Consider the following 20,465-nt stretch of genomic DNA (forward strand, 5'->3'; position numbering starts at 1 on the left):
AGGACACAGTAGTCTAGAGATGTTCCTGGACTCCTAAGCATGCTCTGTAATCTGTGCAGGAAAAAGGAAATGGTGAGCTGTGATCATCACACATTGTCAATAGTGTGATCTGTGTTATTACTTCATATGTACTATGTGATGGCGTGTCACTATATCAGATCTGTATGTAATACAATGTATCACATGTCTTTAGTGGAACAATACAGTACTTTTCTTGCTTTTACAGCTGCAGTAGGCATTTAACATGCACAGATCTTTCCTGACAGGTATAGTAGGAAATCCCTGAAGATTTTGGGAACAGTTGGCGAACCAATTAATCCTGAAGCTTGGCTTTGGTATTACAATGTGGTAGGAGACAAGAGATGTCCAATTGTCGATACTTTTTGGCAGACGGAAACGGTGAGAAATAGATCTTTAGTGTCTTACAAAGGGCTCTATATATAAATATGGTCCATTTTGAACTGTGCCAATGTGCTTATTTATTTGCAGGGTGGTCATGTCTTAACTCCACTTCCAGGGGCCACAGCCACCAAGCCTGGCTCAGCAGTAAGTTATGCAAAATATAGATTTTCCTTTTATTTATTTTATTTTTAGAATGCTTTTGGATATTTTCATGTAGAATCCTAATTTTGTGGTTATTTTGTGTAAAATAATTTACCACTAATAAAAAGAAATACTACAATCTTGAAAATGGGGGCATCATGGTGGCTCAGTGGTTAGCACTGAGCTTTGCAGCAACAGGAGTCCTGGGTTCAAATCCCACCAAGTACAACATCTTCAAGGAGTTTGTATGTTCTCCCCATGTTTGTGTGGGTTTCCTCCGGGTTCTCCGGTTTCCTCCCACATTCCAAAGACACACTGATTTAGGTTGTGAGCCCCAGTGGGGACAGTGCCCATAATGTGTGTAAATAGAAAAAAAAACGTTGAAGCTGGTAGTAAGAAGCTCTAGGATGTCAAAATGAGGGGCAAACAATCCATGAGCTAAAATTAAAAAGTAAGCCAAAGCAGCTCACCAGTAACCCCGTTGATGTGAAAAGTTATTTGCGATTCGACAGCGGACATCTCCCAAGCTGGATTCGTAATGTTCCTTATGGTCAGTATTGGCGAATCCGTAAAAATTGCACACGTGATCGTGATTTTTGTAGAGAATCCCATATATTAAAAAAGAGGTTCCTCGTAAAAGGTTACCCGAAAAAACTTTTATGTGATGCATTTAATAAAACAAAATCACTAACACAGGAATTCTGTGTAAATAAGGTTATGGATTCCAGGTCATCTGTTTGTAAGTCTAGTGATTTAGCGAAATGGAGTTTGATAACCACATATTGCCAGCCCTGTCTGATTATTCATGAGTTATTGCGTAAATATTGGTATATTTTGAAAGCAGATCCATTTCTCTCAGGTGTTCTCCCAGATAAACCAATGGTAATATATAGGAAGAATAAGTGTTTGCGAAATTTGGTAGCTCCCAGTAACATAACTTGTAAGAAAATAGTAACACACATTGAGGATTCTAGTGATGTGGACGGTTACCAATGCTGTACCCCTAGGTGCTTATGTTGCCATAGTATTATCAATGGGACTTTGAGTTTCACATCTAGAACCACAGGTGAACGCTTTTTCATCAAACATAGGTTGTCATGCCAATCCACCTATGTGGTTTATTTGTTGGAGAGCACATGCGGTCTTCAGTATGTGGGCCGCACGGTACAGACCATGCATGCCCGTTTAAACAAACACAGACAGAATTTTAGAAATGGGTATCAATTGCATAGCCTATCAAGGCTTTTTAATACTGTGCATCAGAGAGACCCTAGTCAAATGACCCTTAAAATTATTGATCATATAGATAAAAGTATGCAAAATTGTTTGGGCAATCTTAAGAAAGAAAGCTTCTGGATTTTTAAATTGGGCACTTTAGCGCCGGAAGGACATAATCTTACTATTGAGAATATAATGAAATGAGCTTTATAATAGCTTCTTTTAGAGCATACAATTAAATGCATCTTTTAACATTTTTTACATTTATTAAATTTAAATTAAATATACATGCATATGCACGCATGCTTTTGTTCATGTGTGTGCATGTATGTATATGTGTATGTTTATATATTTTTGTTTGTTTTTTTCAATTTTTTTGTTTTTTTCTTTGTGAAATATAATATGATTCAAGGTATCCTATATGCTGGTTTGTGTTTTCACACGCTGACTTGCAAACAATAGTAGGGGGTTAAATTACCGATTGGACCGCTCATTAATGACATAACAATCGGTTTGTTTTTTGATCCTATATAACATTCCTGAGGTCATTTCCTTGTATCACCTGATGAAGACGGCTTGCATGCCGTCGAAACGCATTGTGTTTTTACAAGGACTTTAATAAAGGTAATAATTGTTGAATGTTATATGCCTTAGCGCTTTTTATCACCAGCTTTTAACTTTTGCATTTTCCATAATGTCTGTAAAGTGCTGTGGAATTAATGGCGCTTTATGAGTTAAATAAAATGTTACCATGTACTAATTAAGAGAGGGTAGTGTTAGTAAATAAGGAGTTACCTTGTTATATACTGCCTATATTAATTGTCATTTTCTCCCTTCTTTATTATTATTAAGACTTTTCCATTTTTTGGAGTAGTTCCTGCCATCTTGAATGAGTCTGGGGAGGAACTTGAAGGTGAAGCTGAAGGTTATCTGGTAAGTAAAGGGTTCTTTTTTCACAAATCTAATGTCTATACTGTCTGTACTATTCACAATGTTTTATCATCTAGCCATCTGTAGACAAATACTTTAAAAATTCTATATGCCACATTGGCACCCCTTCCTAGTAGGCTACCTTTATGGACCTGTCACTCAACAGGTTTTTTTTTTTTGTTTGTTTGTTTTTTTGCTTGCCAATTTAGTGATAGCATTTTCTTACAACCACCGCTAGGGGGAGCTCATTGCATAGAAATTTGTACAGGTCTGATAAGGTTTGCTATGAGCTATATATATACATGTACAGTGGACTCCCCCTAGTGGTGGATCCAGAATTTAAAAATGTAATTCTGTGTGAAAAAAAGCTAGATTTAGAACGGTTTCTGAAAAACAAAGCTCCAACCCCTGTATTGATGCAGTTCTAGGGTTTGTGCACTAGTTATGAGCGAGCATGCTCTGCTCGCCACTTGATCGTGCATCGAGCATCGCGGGTGCTCGAGCACCATGCTTGAGGTCCCACCCCGCATGTTTCGCAGCTGTCAGACAGCCAATAAACATGCGAGGATTGCCTACCATACACTGAAATGCCGTAGCCATGTTTATTGACTGTCTAACAGCCGCGAAACATGCGGGGCGGGAACTCGTGCATGGCGCTCGAGCGCATCCGCGATACCCAATGTGTTCCTGGGCACCCTGATGCATGATCGAGTGACAAGCACGCTCGCTCATCACTAATGTGCACGTTAAGTATTTAATGTGTTTTTGTCACATCTTTTTCTCACAGTTATGTCACGAAAACTGAAGCGTTTCCTAGTACCAGTAAAGTGAATGAAATTTCATGCACAATCATTTTTGCCACATTTTCATCCATTCTAATAACTGGGAAAAAACGCATGCAAAACTTGTTTTTATGCAGCATTTTTTCTGCCAAGAGACATATTTTTGTTCAAGAAATGTCTACTGCAAACCCTTAACGTGTGTGCACATACCCCTAAAGTGATTTTGTTAAGATTACTAACTTTTAAGTAATGGGGGTGATTCTGGGTTTTGTTATGGGAAGCAATGATTTCTGTGTAGTTCCTGCACAATTAGCTGTTTTCTAAAAGCTTATCATTCTGCTTGCTAATACATAGCAAAATATTAAATTATTACAAGCAGTAATTTATTTTGTACTAGCAAAAGCACAAGAATTGGAGCATCTGAAATTCTGGACCACACAAAAGTTAACACAATCATGCCAACATTAAATTTTTATGTATGGCCCTGTTTAGTCATTTAGTCTTCAGTTTTCTTGCACCTAGTTACAGGAGTATGGGTATTGTTGATTGTATGCTTTCTGACTTTTGAATTGGAGAAATTAATATTGCCAAGGCATTACAAAGGGGACAAGACTGAAAGTCTTTTGCATGTTGTTCACATTTAAAGGATTGTCTATATGACTGTAGTCTTGTGAATCCGCACTGTGCGCTTTGATGATTCTCCGGCGGTGGGGTTATGGACATAAGTATAGGATTTGCATACATGCGGTCAAGTGCCAACTAGACGTGCACAGACTCACTCAATGCAAGTGCATTGAGCGAGGCCAGACACGTCTAGTCAGAATGTGGCCGGAAGTATGAAAGTCATGCACTTGTGGTCATGTGACTGCACAATCCTGGCAGCGGCTCATGATGTGGGGATTCACAAGTCTGCAATCACATAGTGACTGCAGACTTGTACCGTAAGGCTGAACAACCCCTTTAAGTAGTGTACTGACAATGCTACAAATAAAATAGGCATATAAAGGTGGGATAACGTGCGGGTTAAAATAGGTTTTCTGTTGTAACTACTTTAGCCTAAAACTAGAGAATTGTATAATCTGCATAATTACTTTGTACAAAAGAAATTTACAGTAAATCAAGTTTTGTTTCTATAGAAGATGACTATTGAATGATTTTCATCTTCCACGTGATGACTATTTTATTTCTTTTATTCATAAGGTATTTAAACAACCCTGGCCTGCGCTTATGCGCACAGTCTATGGGAACCATGAACGATTTGAGACAACCTATTTTAAGAAGTTTCCTGGATATTATGTGACAGGAGATGGTATGTTATATTCTTAGATGCAATTTTTCAGTTTACTTTCTGTAGACTCCAATCATCATCTATAAGATGTCTGTTTGCAGTCACTTTGTTTACATGTCCAGGACAGATTTGTATCCACTAGAAGTAGAGGGCACACAGGTAATCTGTTCTGTACATTATGGGTAACTAAGTTGGTACAAATGGTATATTTGGAAAATTGTTTAAAATCTTTATATAAAGAATAACTGGAATATCTTTTGAAAGTGGATCCTTCACTGGATTTTTTTATTTAAATAGTGTGCCTCCTCCAATTGACACTGCTCCACTGATTCCGGAACTGTTTTTCATTTTGTTCTCTGTTCCTCCATTTCATTATTATGCTCCTGGTAATAAAGATTCAACATTTTCTTCAACCAACTGGGCGTATGCCACAGAACTTCTCTGTGAGAGTTTGCTGTTTGTCCTCTGTTGCTGCAATCCAAATGCGGCTGAGCCCACAGATAAGTCTGTTACCAGGAGACATAAATGTAGAATTGAGGGGCAAAGAAGAAAAATATAAACTGTTCCAGAATCAGTTGAGCAGTGCCGTTTAGAGGTGATACTCAGATTAAATTATAAAATACAGTGAAAGCTCCTATTTATCGGGTAACTGTACTTTCAAGTAGCTTTTCAAAATAAGCTGGTGTGTGTATGAGGAATAATGCTATTATTGCCCTTAAATGACTTGTATTCTGGAATTTCACCCGTTTTCCCCTTTGCAAGCTCTGTCTTAATTTGCAATAAAATCTGAGCTGGTCAGAGCAGAGTAGTTATGATGTCTCCCATACACAGCACACAGAAGGATTTCTGCTCTTCATTCCTTAGTAACACACAAGCAGAAGTATGGAGGAGATAGTACATCAGCACTGACCAGTGTAGATGTGAATCCAGATCTGAGGTGATGTAAAAGACTTGTTAGAATGCCCGGCTCAATTTTTCTTTGTCTGCCTCTGCTTGAATTTAAACTCTGCTTTTAAATCTTACTCCTCATACGCTCCCTAAACAGTATAATTTGAGGTGTAACCTGATCCCTCACTACATTGGCTGTTTGTCTTGTATTGAGCAAGATGGTTGAGCTGTTTTTTTTCAGAGTGGAGGGTGACTTCAGAAGGTGGGGTGGAGGGGAAGAAGCAGGAATCTCTGATGAGATATATTACAAAGCTTCTTATCTCCTCTACTTTTGTTGAAAGTACAGTTCCTATATAAATGTCTAGAGAAACATAAGGAACAGGAAATGACTTAACAAACCTGTTTTTCTAGCTTTAATATTTTGAAACTTGGTTTGAGTTCAGAATAAAGATCCATGTTGTTTGTAATAGTTAGTGTCGCCACAAATCATACTACTTCTATTTTATAAAGGAATTGAGGATGTCCTTCAAAAGTTTCCATCATATAACAAGGATATTGTCCAGCTGCTTCTTTGATAACCTGAAAACATTGGCTTGGTAAAAATGATTGCTCACTAAAATAACTTCTCTTTTTTTAGGCTGTAGAAGAGACAAAGATGGTTATTACTGGATTACTGGCAGGATTGATGACATGCTTAATGTATCTGGTGAGTCATTTCATCTGCTTTACACAGTCCGAGTATGGAGTGCCATGTCCAGACGAGAAGATCCTCAACTGGTCAGGACAGTGCGCTCTGTACTTTGACTATCTGATGTGTAAAACCAGCCTAAAAGAAACCCTTATAAATTCACTAGCTTCTGTCATCATGGTTCTCTGTACATGTCGCTGAATCTGTTGGATGCTCTGCTTTCACTCCATCCTTAGGTCACTTGCTTAGCACAGCAGAGGTGGAGTCTGCACTTGTTGAACACTCTTCTGTAGCCGAGGCTGCTGCCGTAAGCCATCCACACCCAGTAAAGGGGGAATGTCTGTATTGCTTTGTCACACTGCGTGATGGACATGAGTTTACTAGCTCACTAACTGATCAACTGAAAAAACTAGGTAATTACTATTATTTTTATATAATGGGCATATTGAATAGCTTATTTTATCAGTGTTTATACCATTTACACTATGAAATATTGATTTGTGGTCTGTAAGCTCAATGATAGCATTTAGTTATGGTAATTATTTATTCCACTAAGAAGTTACTGTTCTTTTATAGTTAGAGAAAAGATTGGACCAATTGCAACTCCAGATTATATCCAGAATGCCCCTGGACTGCCTAAAACACGCTCAGGTAACAAATACTGCATTTGATTTTTAATATATCATAGTCTTTACCCCTTTCCTGTCCCGATCATTTTTCCTTTTTGTGCTTTTGTGGGTTTTTGTTTTTGCTCCCCTTCTTCCAAGACCCATAACTATTTTCATTTTTTCATCAACATAGCCGTATGAGGACTTCTTCTGTTGCCAGATTAGTTGTAGTTTTAAAGAAGCAATTTACTTTGCTATACTTTATATATTGTACTGAAAAATTGGGAAAATAAATAAAATCCAGTTTATTAAGAAAAATAAAAAGAAAACAAAATATTCCCTCTCTCCTGTAGCAGCAGGCAGCCAACATGTTATCTTTTAAAAGGGTAACTAAGTTACCTCTTAACTAAGTTATTTTAATGATGATATAATCACATATCAGTAAATTTGATTGGGATCTTAGTCTTGATACCTCCTCTGATTTTTGGAGCACAAGCATAGCAGGGTACCGACCAATAACATTTCGGTGGTGGAATCTCAGGATCCAGACCCCCACTATTAAAGATGCTGAACTGTGGCTATAAAGTTTATTAAAGGGAATCTGTCACCACTTTGGAGTTATCAGACCTCTACTATGGCCATACAGGGTATAGAAAAGTAAATCTATACTTACCTGTATGGCCCATAGTAGAGGTTTCATTGCGGAGAAAAACTCTTTAATCAATTCTATTTTTAACAGGCTTGGTGTCCGGGGGACGCCAAGCAATCCCCGCCTATGTGCTTATTATTCCCCCCCAAATCCCCACCTATATGCTTAATTATCATATCCCCCCCCCCCCCTCCCCTGCATGTCACAGGGCCCTGTGATGTGTACTGTGCTCACTGACTTCCCGGGCATGCACATTGCACGCGCTTTGATTCATCCTGACCCCGTCTGCCTGTGCACTGCGCTGCAGGGTTCTATTGCGCAAGCGCCGGGAAGTGACAGTCACTCCCTGGTGCCTGCGCAAGTTTTTGACAGTGACATTTAAAAGGTGCAATCCAGATGGCAGTCATACTGAGTTACCATGGCTGCTGGGGACTTACTGATGGCCTCAGTTGATGCTATCTTAGTACTCCTTTAATACTTTCACTCTCAAGCAATTTTTTTAACCATTTCACCCCCACTTAAATTTGTTTCCAGTGTTTGAGTACATTCTAAGGTAAAGTGAAGGGTTTCATTCAAAAATACAACTGATCCAGCAAAAAGTATTCCCTTGTATGGCTTTGACAGAAAAAAATGATGGCTCTTTGTAGAAGGGGGGAAAAAAAATTAAAGCGCAAAAACTAAAGGTGGCGCAGTGAGGAAGGGGGGGTGTTAAAGGAGGTTTCACATCTAATACAGTAATGGCAAATCTGATTTTACCGGGAGACCCACTAGTCATATTCAATTGTGTATTGGCAGAGTCTGAGATTAAAATATAATCGGCTAAGTGAAGAGGCGCTTTCACTAGCTGCTGTGATGGGCGAATACTGTACTAGCCGAGGACCAGGCAGTACTGTTAATACTCCCCTGATGAATCAGTAGTGAGGAAACGCTTTTGGAGACCGCAATTGTCCCTCTGACGAAAGGGAATTTTAGGTTTGGATTCACCCCCTCCCCTTTCCCAATTTACGTGAGGGATCCCTAATGAACAATCCAGGATGTACCTTTGGACTCTTGTGAGATTGTTCCTTTATGTACTCACATCAATAAGATGGTATTATTATGCGATATCCTCTTCAACAAAGTATATCCCCTGTTTTGTCAGCATAGAGTAATAACACCAATGGTTGTCCTATGACTTTTGGGGTGTTTTTTTTTAGTATATAAACAAATGTTCTGATTTTGTCACTGTGGCCAGGATGTTATATTTTTATATTAATTGACTAAAGGTTATATTGTAATCCCACAAATCTGCTAATACACATCTAATACAGTGGTGGCATATTGATAGGATATGTCTTCACTTTAGATAAAAGCTATGGAAACTTTAAAGGGGTATTACAATCTTATAAAGTTTCTATGACTGATAATTGGCTGGAGGTGTCCAGATGAAGTTTCCCATCAAGTAACATCTAAAGTCCCAATGAAGACTCTCTTCCAATATAACTGGAAGTTTAAATAAAGATTCTCATTTAATAACTTACACATGTCTTGAAAACATTTAGAAAGTGATACACAACATATGTTAGAAAACTGTCCCACAAATAAGTTTTATTTGCTAAAGCCTGTAGAGCCTTTGTCAAGTTCTGCACTTTGTTGCTAAATAGTGATAATGTATCTTTACATTTTTCTTACAGGTAAAATAATGAGACGGGTGTTAAGGAAAATTGCCAAAAATGATCGAGAACTGGGAGACACTTCAACTCTTGCAGACACAACAGTCATAAAACAGCTGTTTGAGAACCGATGTAAAACTATTCATTAGGACATAAGGGGCATAACCATGAATCCTGTAATGTTATCTGTGAATCCCAGGGACGAGCGAACACCTCCTGGATATGGCAGTCATACAGGCTTGAAAAAAAAAAATAGAATTGTCACACTTATAGGATTTTCACTCAGCCTTTTCTACGTGTGCGCACACACACCCCTCAAGCAAATTAGTAAAATAATTTAGATAATGGAATCTGATTCTTCAAACAGAGTAGGAAAACAAATCATAGATTTTTTATTCCATAATCCGTTCTAGTTTATGTATTGGTGTGTAAGTGTATTAAAATACCTACTGGTTGCCATCTTCTCTGTTTCCAGCATCACTTCTGTTCTTGATTGGCCCACGTGACATGAAATCGGACTAGCCAGCTCACACAGGGGTTTATGTTTAGACCGGAAGTCAATGTCTCAGTCATACTGAAAAATTTCTTAGTCATTTATGGGAAGACCGCTACCGCTCGAGGCAGTAGGCACTGCGTGAGCTGACAAAACTGAAGGGCGGTCACGTAGTCCAGAAGAGGGCTAGAGCGGCACTGGAAACCGGAGAAGATGGCAATCGGTAAGTATTTTAATACTTAAACACCCCTGCATACTTAATAAGGACGGATTAAAGAATAAAAATTTTGAGCTCACATATTTAAATTTAGACCATAAATTGTAATTGCGGTTTAGACTATTGCTGGACACGTCATTAAGGTATTATGGCTTTCCTGAATTAAAGCTTCAACACTGTGAATTGCCTCTTACCTGCTGGAATCTGCAGCACTTTTTCTGATCTGTAAGCCCAGCGTAATGTCACAGCTGCGGCGTGATGCAAGCATGGTCTAGTTAATCATAAGGGGCTCTGGGCATGCCGGCAGCTAAATGGTGGTTTGCTGGGCCATGAACTACAGAGTGGCCGTTGTACCAGGCTCCTGCAAATCGATTTACTTCTCTCTACCACTTAACATTTTGTATATTCTAGCACCAAATTTTACACACAACTGACTTGGAACAACCAACATCAATTTGCCACACTCCGCATTGGATTTCCATCATGGAGGATTTTAAGGGTACTATGGACATTCTGCAGCAGCAATATGTGGTAAAAGGGTAACCTCCGGGGTGATTTTGTTTTTGCAGTGCTGGTCCCTTTATGCTGCAATTTTTTTTTAGTGTATGAATTTCATGACTTCCCGCTCCTGTCACCAAAAAATCCTCACAGCGTGCAATGTGAGGATTCACAAGACTCTGCAGTCACTCTAAGGTCGGACAACACCTTTTAAGGTCTGTAAACACACTCTTAAGACTGCATATCGTACAGTACTGATGTTGGTTTTAACAATTCCAAATTACAAGGTGACTGTAGGATTTTTTTCTCTCTACCTAATCTAGACAAGCTTTATTCACTTGCTTTTGTTTGAGGTATGTTTTATACGGACAGAATGTTTAGCTATTAAGGGGCTTGCATCAGGGCTCGCTTTTCTACAAGGCCAGGCCACTCTTCAAATGTTGTTTTGTGTCATCTATGAGCCATGCATTTGCCACTGTCATAAAGCAGAGAGAAGATCCTTTAAGTGTGGTGATTCCATATACAGTGCCTACAAGTAGTATTCAACCCCCTGCAGATTTAGCTGGTTTGATAAGATGCAAATAAGTTAGAGCCTTCAAACTGCAAACGAGAGTAGGTTTTATGAACAGAAGCATAAATCTTACAAACCAAAAAGTTATGTTGCTCAGTTGAATTTTATTAAATTTTAAACATAAAAGTGTGGGTCAATTATTATACAACCCCTATGTTTAATATTTTGTGGAATAACCCTTGTTTGCAATTACAGCTAATAATCGTCTTTTATAAGACCTGATCAGGCCGGCACAGGTCTGTGGAGTTATCTTGGCCCACTCCTCCATGCAGATCTTCTCCAAGTTATCTAGGTTCTTTGGGTGTCTCATGTGGACTTTATTCTTGAGCTCCTTCCACAAGTTTTCAATTGGGTTAAGGTCAGGAGACTGACTAGGCCACTCCAACACCTTGACTTTTTCCCTCTTGAACCAGGCCTTGGTTTTCTTGGCTGTGTGCTTTGGGTCGTTGTCTTGTTGGAAGATGAAATTACGACCCATCTTAAGATCCTTGACGGAGGAGCGGAGGTTCTTGGCCAAAATCTCCAGGTAGGCCGTGCTATCCATCTTCCCATGGATGCGGACCAGATGGCCAGGCCCCTTGGCAGAGAAACAGCCCCACAGCATGATGCTGCCACCACCATGCTTGACTGTAGGGATGGTATTCTTGGGGTCGTATGCAGTGCCATCCAGTCTCCAAACGTCACGTGTGTGGTTGGCACCAAAGATCTCGATCTTGGTCTCATCAGACCATAGAACCTTGAACCAGTCTGTCTCAGAGTCCTCCAAGTGATCATGAGCAAACTGTAGACGAGCCTTGACATGACGCTTTGAAAGTAAAGGTACCTTACGGGCTCGTCTGGAATGGAGACCATTGCGGTGGAGTACGTTACTTATGGTATTGCCTGAAACCAATGTCCCCACTGCCATGAGATCTTCCCGGAGCTCCTTCCTTGTTGTCCTTGGGTTAGCCTTGACTCTTCGGACAAGCCTGGCCTCGGCACGGGAGGACACTTTCAAAGGCTGTCCTGGCCGTGGAAGGCTAACAGTAGTTCCATAAGCCTTCCACTTACGGATGATGCTCCAAACAGTGGAGACAGGTAGGCCCAACTCCTTGGAAAGGGTTTTGTACCCCTTGCCAGCCTTGTGACCCTCCACGATCTTGTCTCTGATGGCCTTGGAATGCTCCTTTGTCTTTCCCATGTTGACCATGTCTGAGTGCTGTTCACAAGTTTGGGGAGGGTCTTAAATAGTCAGAAAAGGCTGGCAAAAGAGATCTTTAATCCACACATGTGAAGCTCATTATTCTTGGTGCCTGAACTACTTCTTAATACTTTAGGGGGACCAAACAGAATTCTTGTGGTTTGAGGGGTTGAATAATAAATGACACTCTGAATTAACTTTTTACGTTTTAAAAAAAAAAAAAAAAAAAAAAAAAAAAGTTGCTGCAGTGCATTTCCCACTTCCAGGCTGATCTACAGTACAAATGTCACAATGCCAAGTTAATTCCGCATGTGTCAACCAGCAAAATCTGCAGGGGGTTGAATACTACTTGTAGGCACTGTATTATTTTTGCTATGGGTTATATAATATGTTGATGAGGAATAGTATGTATATTATATTAGGATTGAGTCGCTCATGTGTTTTGTGACTGTCTTTTTTTTTTATTTTTTTTTTTACTGGAATCTGTTCTGTGATTTCTCTGTCATAATGCTAAACTACTTGTCCATAATGCATCATGATGAATGTGTGTACTCTGAAATAAGCTAATTCTATATGATGAAAATATCAGAAATGTGTTTAAAAAAAAGGACCTGTCCACTCTCCTGATATGCCTATAGTAATACTTGCATCTACTGTAAAATAACCATTCTGGAGAATCTTTTATTAGATCTTTGTGTTGTCTGTCTTCTGTTATTGCCTTGAGAGAGATGGATAAATTGACAACTGGGCGTTGCCATTCTCCCCAGTCCATAGGATGTGTCCTTACAATATGAAACTGTGGGGGAATTGATTGGACATTCCATGTGAGTTTAACGCCCTAAAAAAAAAACAAAAAAACTAGTTTTTAATTTATGCATCCATTTCTAGTGGGAATAACTAAAGAACAACCTAAGGGCTGTTTCAGATGTCTGTGATGATTTGTCCAATGTCTGATCTACATGTGCAGCTAGCCTGTGCATCTCCTGACCTGAGCCTGACAGCTTCATTGAAATATATGAATGTGTGGCCAGCTCGTGCATTGCGACCTGACATCGGACCGATCATCATGGACATCTGAAATAGCTCTAATGCAGACTTCCAGTAAAGAAGGCTCAAGCATTTTGTGGGGAATATAGGAAAATGTCAGACGTATCAGAAGTATGCAGGTCCTCTTTTAAAGGGGATGGCTGCATTCACACACGTTACCATTCGAGAGAAAAAAAAAACAAAAAAACAATTTTTGCTCCTGGGTTATCCTACTTGCATCTTTTTTTTTTTCTTATCAGTTTCTTTTTTTACTGAATCATGTACTAGAACTCTGAAGCACAAAGTCTGTCTTCAGACATGGAGAATGGGACATGCTCTGAGTCTCGTGGACCGGAGACACTGATTCATATTTAGAGCTGATGTGTCCATGGATCAGTAAAACACTATGGGGTCCGTGTTCTGTCAGAGAAAAAAAGATAGTACTAGGACGTGTCACACAAATGTGTGATTGCAGCCTTCTTCAAAACCTCGGATAGGCAATAAATGTCTGACAGGGCAGCCAGGCAAACTCCTGTAGATTTAACCTTCCATAGACACTTTTGTTTGCTCTGTTGTAGTTTAGCCTGTAACCATTTTCATAACAGATTATTTTGATACACCCATTTAGACTTTTTTTTTTCCAAACTGGACCCAGCATAATCTAGAAATAAAAAAATATCTATACTCTACAACCAGTTTCCCTGCCTTTCCTCCATACTTCTGCCTGTGTCCCCTGCTGGTCTTTTCTCTCCTCTTCTGGAGGGACGTCACATGACTACTGCAGGATATCAGTGGAGAGGGATTGGTAGGAGAGTATAGTTTTTAGCTGTATATATCTTTAAACCATGTAGCCAAACCCTTTTTAATAAGTGTTCAGCAAGCAATCTACTTCTTTACTGCAATAGGAATGTGATAGACCAGAAAAGACATGGTTGTCTTGGATCAGTATAACTTATATAAATTGCCATAATATCCTATATATTGTTTGTATCAAAGGGGCCACAATAACAATCTAAACATACCCAATTTTTAACTGACATTCAAACCTTTTAAAATAGAAATTAGATAAAGCATAAAGGGAGTCTGTTGTCCCCAAAACGCAATTGAAATGTAAAGTCCTATAGAGGACATAGCCTCTAATAAAATCTATACTGTAGGTATGAGTATTATTCTTTTAGTTGGACAGAAATAGTTTTTTCATATGTAAGTGAGGGGGTCCTCCGTGAACCCCTGGCTTGGCCAAGAGCTCAGCTCACTGTTCTGCCATTCTCAATTAACAGGCTACACACCTCCTCTTTTCTTCATTGACAGAGTTCACAGGGCTCTGCTTGAATTTAATCCCCAGCCCTGCACATCTGCACTGCTGATACAGGAGCAGAGTGTATGCACACAGTGTCAGTGTGCACAAAGTATCACACAGTAGCAAGTGAATGCAGACAAGAGAGTGGGATGACAGTGCTCTCACTGACACTGTGTAAGCATACTCGGCTCTTGTAGTCTCAGTGTGGAAGTGCAGGGTCAGGGATTCAATTCAGACAGTGCGCAGTGAGCTCTGTCAATCAAGGTAAGGTAAGATATGCGGCATGTTTATTGAGGGGGTGGAATGGTGCGCTGAGCCCTTGGCCACATCACGAATGCACCAAGGATCACTCACTTGTTTGTGTTTTAGGGGGCGATAGACTCCCTTTAATTTCATTTAGTAGACTATAGGTTGACAAGTATCTGGGAACCACCGAGGACTGTGTTCAATTCAGGCACTTGTCAATTTGAAGTCAGATGTGTCTAAAGGCAAAATGTGGCAACACCTATTTCGACTTGGAGCCATCATCCTCTTATTTAGTGCTAGTGACAAGAAGGTTTTCTAATCATGTAATTGATGACACTGCGTTGTAGTCCCAACTAGTGTTAGTTAACTGCCTGAATTTGTTTAGCTTTCCCAACTTTCTGCATTCGTTGGGTTGATGTTAGTAGCCAAAGTGTTTCCGCTTTAATAAAATGAGTAACTTTAATTTTTAATATAACAACCTTTCAAATTAATTATTGCACTGTTAGCACTTTGTGGAAAATGATAGATAAAAGGCGGAGATTCACTGTAAGTTCTTCACATGTTTTAGAGCCAACAATTTGTATAAAATGGGTAGAACATGGGTTTTCTGACAGATTTTTATTATTAGGTTTAGACTACATTCACACACCTATGTGACACAGAATGCTGTCCAGTTTTTTTTTTTTTTTAGAATGTAAGTCTATTGGACCGCACTCAGACCCAATAGAATAGATGTATTCACGCATCTCTTAAAATCACAAATCTGAGAGTGAGATCTGTGTGACTCAGAGCATGTCCTATTCTGATCCGATTTTGTAGATCACACTTGGCTATTAAGGTCTATGGGGATCCATGAGACACGGATGCAAATGAGAAGCCAAAAATGTAGGGGAAATATAATGGTACAGGCAATAAATTGGGATTGTACTTTTCGTTATACAATTCATAGTAGTAGTGTCATTACCTGGCAATGATGGCATAGTATTTGTATAGGAGTACTTAAAAGAAAAAGATGCTTAAAGTGAGAGTTCAGTTGTATTTTTATAGGTAACAAAATGAGAAGTTTTGCATTACACTAATATTATACTGGAGGTCCAAAACACAGCCACCTGCTACATTAATAGGAAATCACAAGATATGCTGGACATTTTTAGCATTAGATAATGGGAGACAATTTAAATACTGGGCATTCTAATGTGTGATTGTTAAATAGTCATTCTTGTATATTCCAACAGCCATTTTCATCCTTCTATGTAACTATACTAGGCAAACCACATGTAGCTTTCACTAGTTATGTATCGATTTAGAATTTCTTGTTTTAATAATTGTAGTAATTTTAATAGTATCTACTTATTTTTCCCCTATAACTCAATAGTACAATGGAATCTAAACGCCATAATTAATGAACATTTGACCCACTTATCAGTCTTTTTCCTCTCCTTGACTGATCATTCACTGTAAAAAAAAAAACTGCTCAAATCCGTCAGCATTAAGGGCTGCAAATGACACCACCTAGAGATCTGAGAAGCAGGGGGGAAACAAAAGCAATAAACCCCAAGAAGCTGCTACTGATACATCTATTGCCGAAGAAAACTGCTAAAATGCAGGATCCAAGTTGTAATGGGCAGAAAGTCATGACCTTCATATACACACAGCAGCTTATTTTGAAAAGTCATTTATCCTGAAAGTGCACTTACACTTTAAGGCCTTTGCACCATAACAAAATAGACATCAAAATGCATAGAGTACTCCTTTTATAATTAGACATTAGAAACATCTTAAGAGGTTTGTGTGATTTAACAAAGGTGCGCTTTAAGGAAAACTTTCTTTTGTAAAAGAACAGGGTATTGGTAGAACAAAATCTATGTTCATATTGATATGAAGATCAATACAGGTGTGTATTTTTTTATGAGCAATGAATGCAGTTTATGTACAAAAGTTCTGGATATACAGCATGAAATTCCAAATTTAACACGCTTTAAATTTTTCTCTGGGATCTTGTTTCGGGTATTTATTGTAAAACCTTTAAAGGGACATTTCCACCTTGATAAAAGGAGTAAGGGTATCTATCAGATATGTATGGCCTATTATGTTATGTCATAAATGTCCAAGGTGGTAATATCTCGAGTAAATATGACCAAGCAAAAATATTTAGCATTGATTGTTTTGCACAAATCTCACGCTTAACCCTAAGCAGAAGCCATTTGGTTCATTAAGGAGGAAGGAAAGAGTGGATCTTATGATTGTACAATGTTTAGAACTGGCCATACACATTAGATGGCTGTCAGCTGAACGATTCTTCAGCCAATCTCAGCCGAGCGTTCCTGTGTTCTCTATGAGGGAGCCTCCAATTGACACGTCAACCAACGGCTTGTCTCAGGGAGGGAGAACAATGCAATCGGCAGTCCAAAAACGGACATGCACAATTGACATTTGACTATCATCAGTACTCTGTATGGGGGACCTTAGGCTGCATTGTTTAAACTTGCTTCAATTGGTCTTGTCTTGACATTGCCATTGACAGCAAGATTATACCAGTGTGTGGTGCTATTTTGCTGTTTAAATGGCTGGGTTGTCTGGGATTCATCATATATTGAAACCAGCCTAACATTATGACTTCTATGAACAACTGAAAATAAAGGCTGGAAATGAAGAACCTGCATTGTCAAAAAAGGCGTTATTGAAGAGCCCTAGGCTGTAGTGATGTATATATTATTTGAACATGTCTATCTACCTACAACTGGGCTATGTACTGGTATTGATGAGATGGATTACACTGTGTGCACAAATTACTGCCATCCATGCTGATCTTTAGTGTGAAGCTGGCAACAGATATATTTGTCACCTAGACAGTTGATCTGCCAACGGCTACCTCTAACAATTCACCTATAATCATTTCTCAACAGTTTGTTTAGATCAAACAGATATAGAAGATGGGTTGTAATAAAAAGTAGGAAAGCTTCTGTAGATTGGAATATTAAACTAATTATTAGTGTGTATGTCAGTGTTACCTTTTAAAGTCATGTCTGAAGTTATGTAAATAGTATGCCTCCTTGGATTCATACAGGTACCTCCCGTGTCATATGGAACCCAACAGCATTACTCAGTGATCCCAATGGTAGGAGCCTATAGTGAAGAACAACTTTTTAATGCTTTTACTCTTTAAAGACATTCTAATAATCAATTTGTAATACATATATCATTGCAGCTACCAATGTGTCTTAGTTGGAGAAGGCACTGTCTATTCCCAGTGAATGACTTCTCTTGAGTGATTTGTGCTTTGGTCCCTGCCATAGTTGCTGGATAAAGGGAAATATTAAGTGTGCAATGTCTATTGTATGTCTAATATTGGATTTTTCTCATGACACTTATGTACTGCTTGGTAAATATATTTTCCTATTGTCACATTCTGCTGAATAGATTAAAATTCACCTTTCTTACTTTGTCTCTTTCGTTATTTATTTATTAAAGCTTTTAAAGTAAGGAATAATTACTTATCTCTTATAGACACAAGGGACCAAATTCATTATTGCATTTGTGTTTAGTGCGTTGATGAAGCAGGGCCAAGGCCTTTAGACCTATTGGCACATTTCAGTTATGGTAATCTCTTTTAGGAACACACTACTGTTTTACTGTTTTCGGTAAAATGAATTATAACTTTCTCTATGCAAAGCAGAAAACCCCACTCCTGCAACAAAGGGCCCCATGTATTCAGGAACCCCATCCGTAATCTGCAAAACGACCTGAAATATGCATTTGCTCTGCAATGCCACAATGTTGGATGTAAAGCATCACGTGCTGCCAGGTTGACACATGCATGTACTGTGTCCTTCAGAGTGAGTGACTCTTTCCAACTGCTTTACACTCTGAAGAATTAAACATGGCTACATAATAAATGACACCTACTGAATTATAGTTTACCCACAAAATAGATTTAATTCCTATCCACCGATTACTAAATTAGAAGTCGCTGGTTCTCTGTATCTCCCCACCAACATGCTTGTCTGACACTATTGAAAGTGTGTAGTGGAGGAAAAGAGCAAAGCACCCATCGTTAACATGGTGTCCTCCTCAACATTGAAATTGCAACACCAGGAAGGAAAACGTTGTGGAATTATGCATATCACAAGATTAACAGAAATAGTGATGTGCAAATGCTGAAGAATAAAAAATGGATGAAGCACCATTTTTAAAACCTTTATTCAGTATATACACTGCTCAAAAAAATAAAGGGAACACTTAAACAACAGAATATAACTCCAAGTAAATCAAACTTCTGTGAAATCAAACTGTCCACTTAGGAAGCAACACTGATTGACAATCAGTTTCACATGCTGTTGTGCAAATGGAATAGACAATAGATGGAAATTATTGGCAATTATCAAGACACCCTCAATAAAGGAGTGGTTCTGCAGGTGGGGACCACAGACCACATCTCAGTACCAATGCTTTCTGGCTGATGTTTTGGTCACTTTTGAATGTTGGGTGTGCTTTCACACTCGTGGTAGCATGAGACAGACTCTACAACCCACAGAAGTTGCTCAGGTAGTGCAGCTCATCCAGGATGGCACATCAATGCGAGCTGTGGCAAGAAGGTTTGCTGTATCTGTCAGTGTTAGTGTTCAGAGGCTGGAGGCGCTACCAAGAGACAGGCCAGTACACCAGGAGACGTGGAGGGGGCCATAGGAGGGCAACAACCCAGCAGCAGGACTGCTACCTCCGCCTTTGTGCAAGGAGGAACAGGAGGAGATATGCCAGAGCCCTGCAAAATTACCTCCAGCAGGCCACAAATGTGCATGTGTCTGCACAAACGGTTAGAAACTAACTCCATGAGGGTGGTATGAGGGCCCAACGTCCACAGATGGGGGTTGTGCTCACAGCCCAACACCGTGCAGGATGCTTGGCATTTGCCATAGAACACCAGGATTGGCAAAGTCACCACTGGCGCCCTGTGCTCTTCACAGATGAAAGCAGGTTCACACTGAGCACATGTGACAGACGTGACAGAGTCTGGAGACGCCGTGGAGAGCGATCTGCTGCCTGCAACATCCTTCAGCATGACCAGTTTGGCAGTGGATCAGTAATGGTGTGGGGTGGCATTTCTTTGGAGGGTCGCACAGCCGTCCATGTGCTCGCCAGAGGTAGCCTGACTGCCATTGGGTACCGAGATGAGATCCTCAGACCCCTTGTGAGACCATATGCTGGTGCGGTTGGTCCTGGGTTCCTCCTAATGCAGGACAATGCCAGACCTCAAGTGGCTGGAGTGTGTCAGCAGTTCCTGCAAGATGAAGGCATTGAAGCTATGGACTGGCCCGGCCGTTCCCCAGACCTGAATCCGATTGAGCACATCTGGGACATCATGTCTCCATCCATCCACATTGCACCACAGACTGTCCAGGAGTTGGCGGATGATTTAGTCCAGGTCTGGCAGGAGATCCCACAGGAGACCATCAGCAACCTCATCAGGAACATGCCCAGCCATTGTAGGGAGGTCATACAGGCACGTGGAGGCCACACACAATACTGAGCCTCATTTTGACTTGTTTTAAGGACATTACATCAAAGTTGGATCAGCCTGTAGTGTATTTTTCCACTTTAATTTTGGGGATGACTCCAAATCCAGGCCTCCACTGGTTAATAAATTTGATTTCCATTGATGATTTTTGTGTGATTTTTGTTGTCAGCACA

The 20,465-nt window shown here is 39.6% G+C and overlaps 1 protein-coding gene across 4 annotated transcripts in view; it reads left to right on the plus strand.

The window, feature by feature from the left end:
* Positions 1-17,345, plus strand: part of ACSS2 (acyl-CoA synthetase short chain family member 2) — an 88,700-nt gene extending 71,355 nt beyond the window's left edge. For all 4 annotated transcript variants that reach the window (XM_073683685.1, XM_073683684.1, XM_073683682.1 and 1 more), the window contains 8 exons: positions 267-399; positions 490-546; positions 2,614-2,694; positions 4,674-4,782; positions 6,287-6,355; positions 6,574-6,750; positions 6,914-6,988; positions 9,268-17,345. In XM_073683685.1, the coding sequence (XP_073539786.1) occupies positions 267-399; positions 490-546; positions 2,614-2,694; positions 4,674-4,782; positions 6,287-6,355; positions 6,574-6,750; positions 6,914-6,988; positions 9,268-9,395 (829 nt within the window). In that variant the 3' untranslated portion in view covers positions 9,396-17,345. The remainder of the gene's footprint in view (positions 1-266; positions 400-489; positions 547-2,613; positions 2,695-4,673; positions 4,783-6,286; positions 6,356-6,573; positions 6,751-6,913; positions 6,989-9,267) is intronic.
* The last annotated feature ends 3,120 nt before the right edge of the window (positions 17,346-20,465 follow it).

The sequence above is a fragment of the Phyllobates terribilis genome, unplaced genomic scaffold (assembly GCF_046119375.1).
Source record: "Phyllobates terribilis strain yellow unplaced genomic scaffold, ASM4611937v1 Scaffold_5__5_contigs__length_657084704, whole genome shotgun sequence".
NCBI lineage: Eukaryota > Metazoa > Chordata > Amphibia > Anura > Dendrobatidae > Phyllobates > Phyllobates terribilis.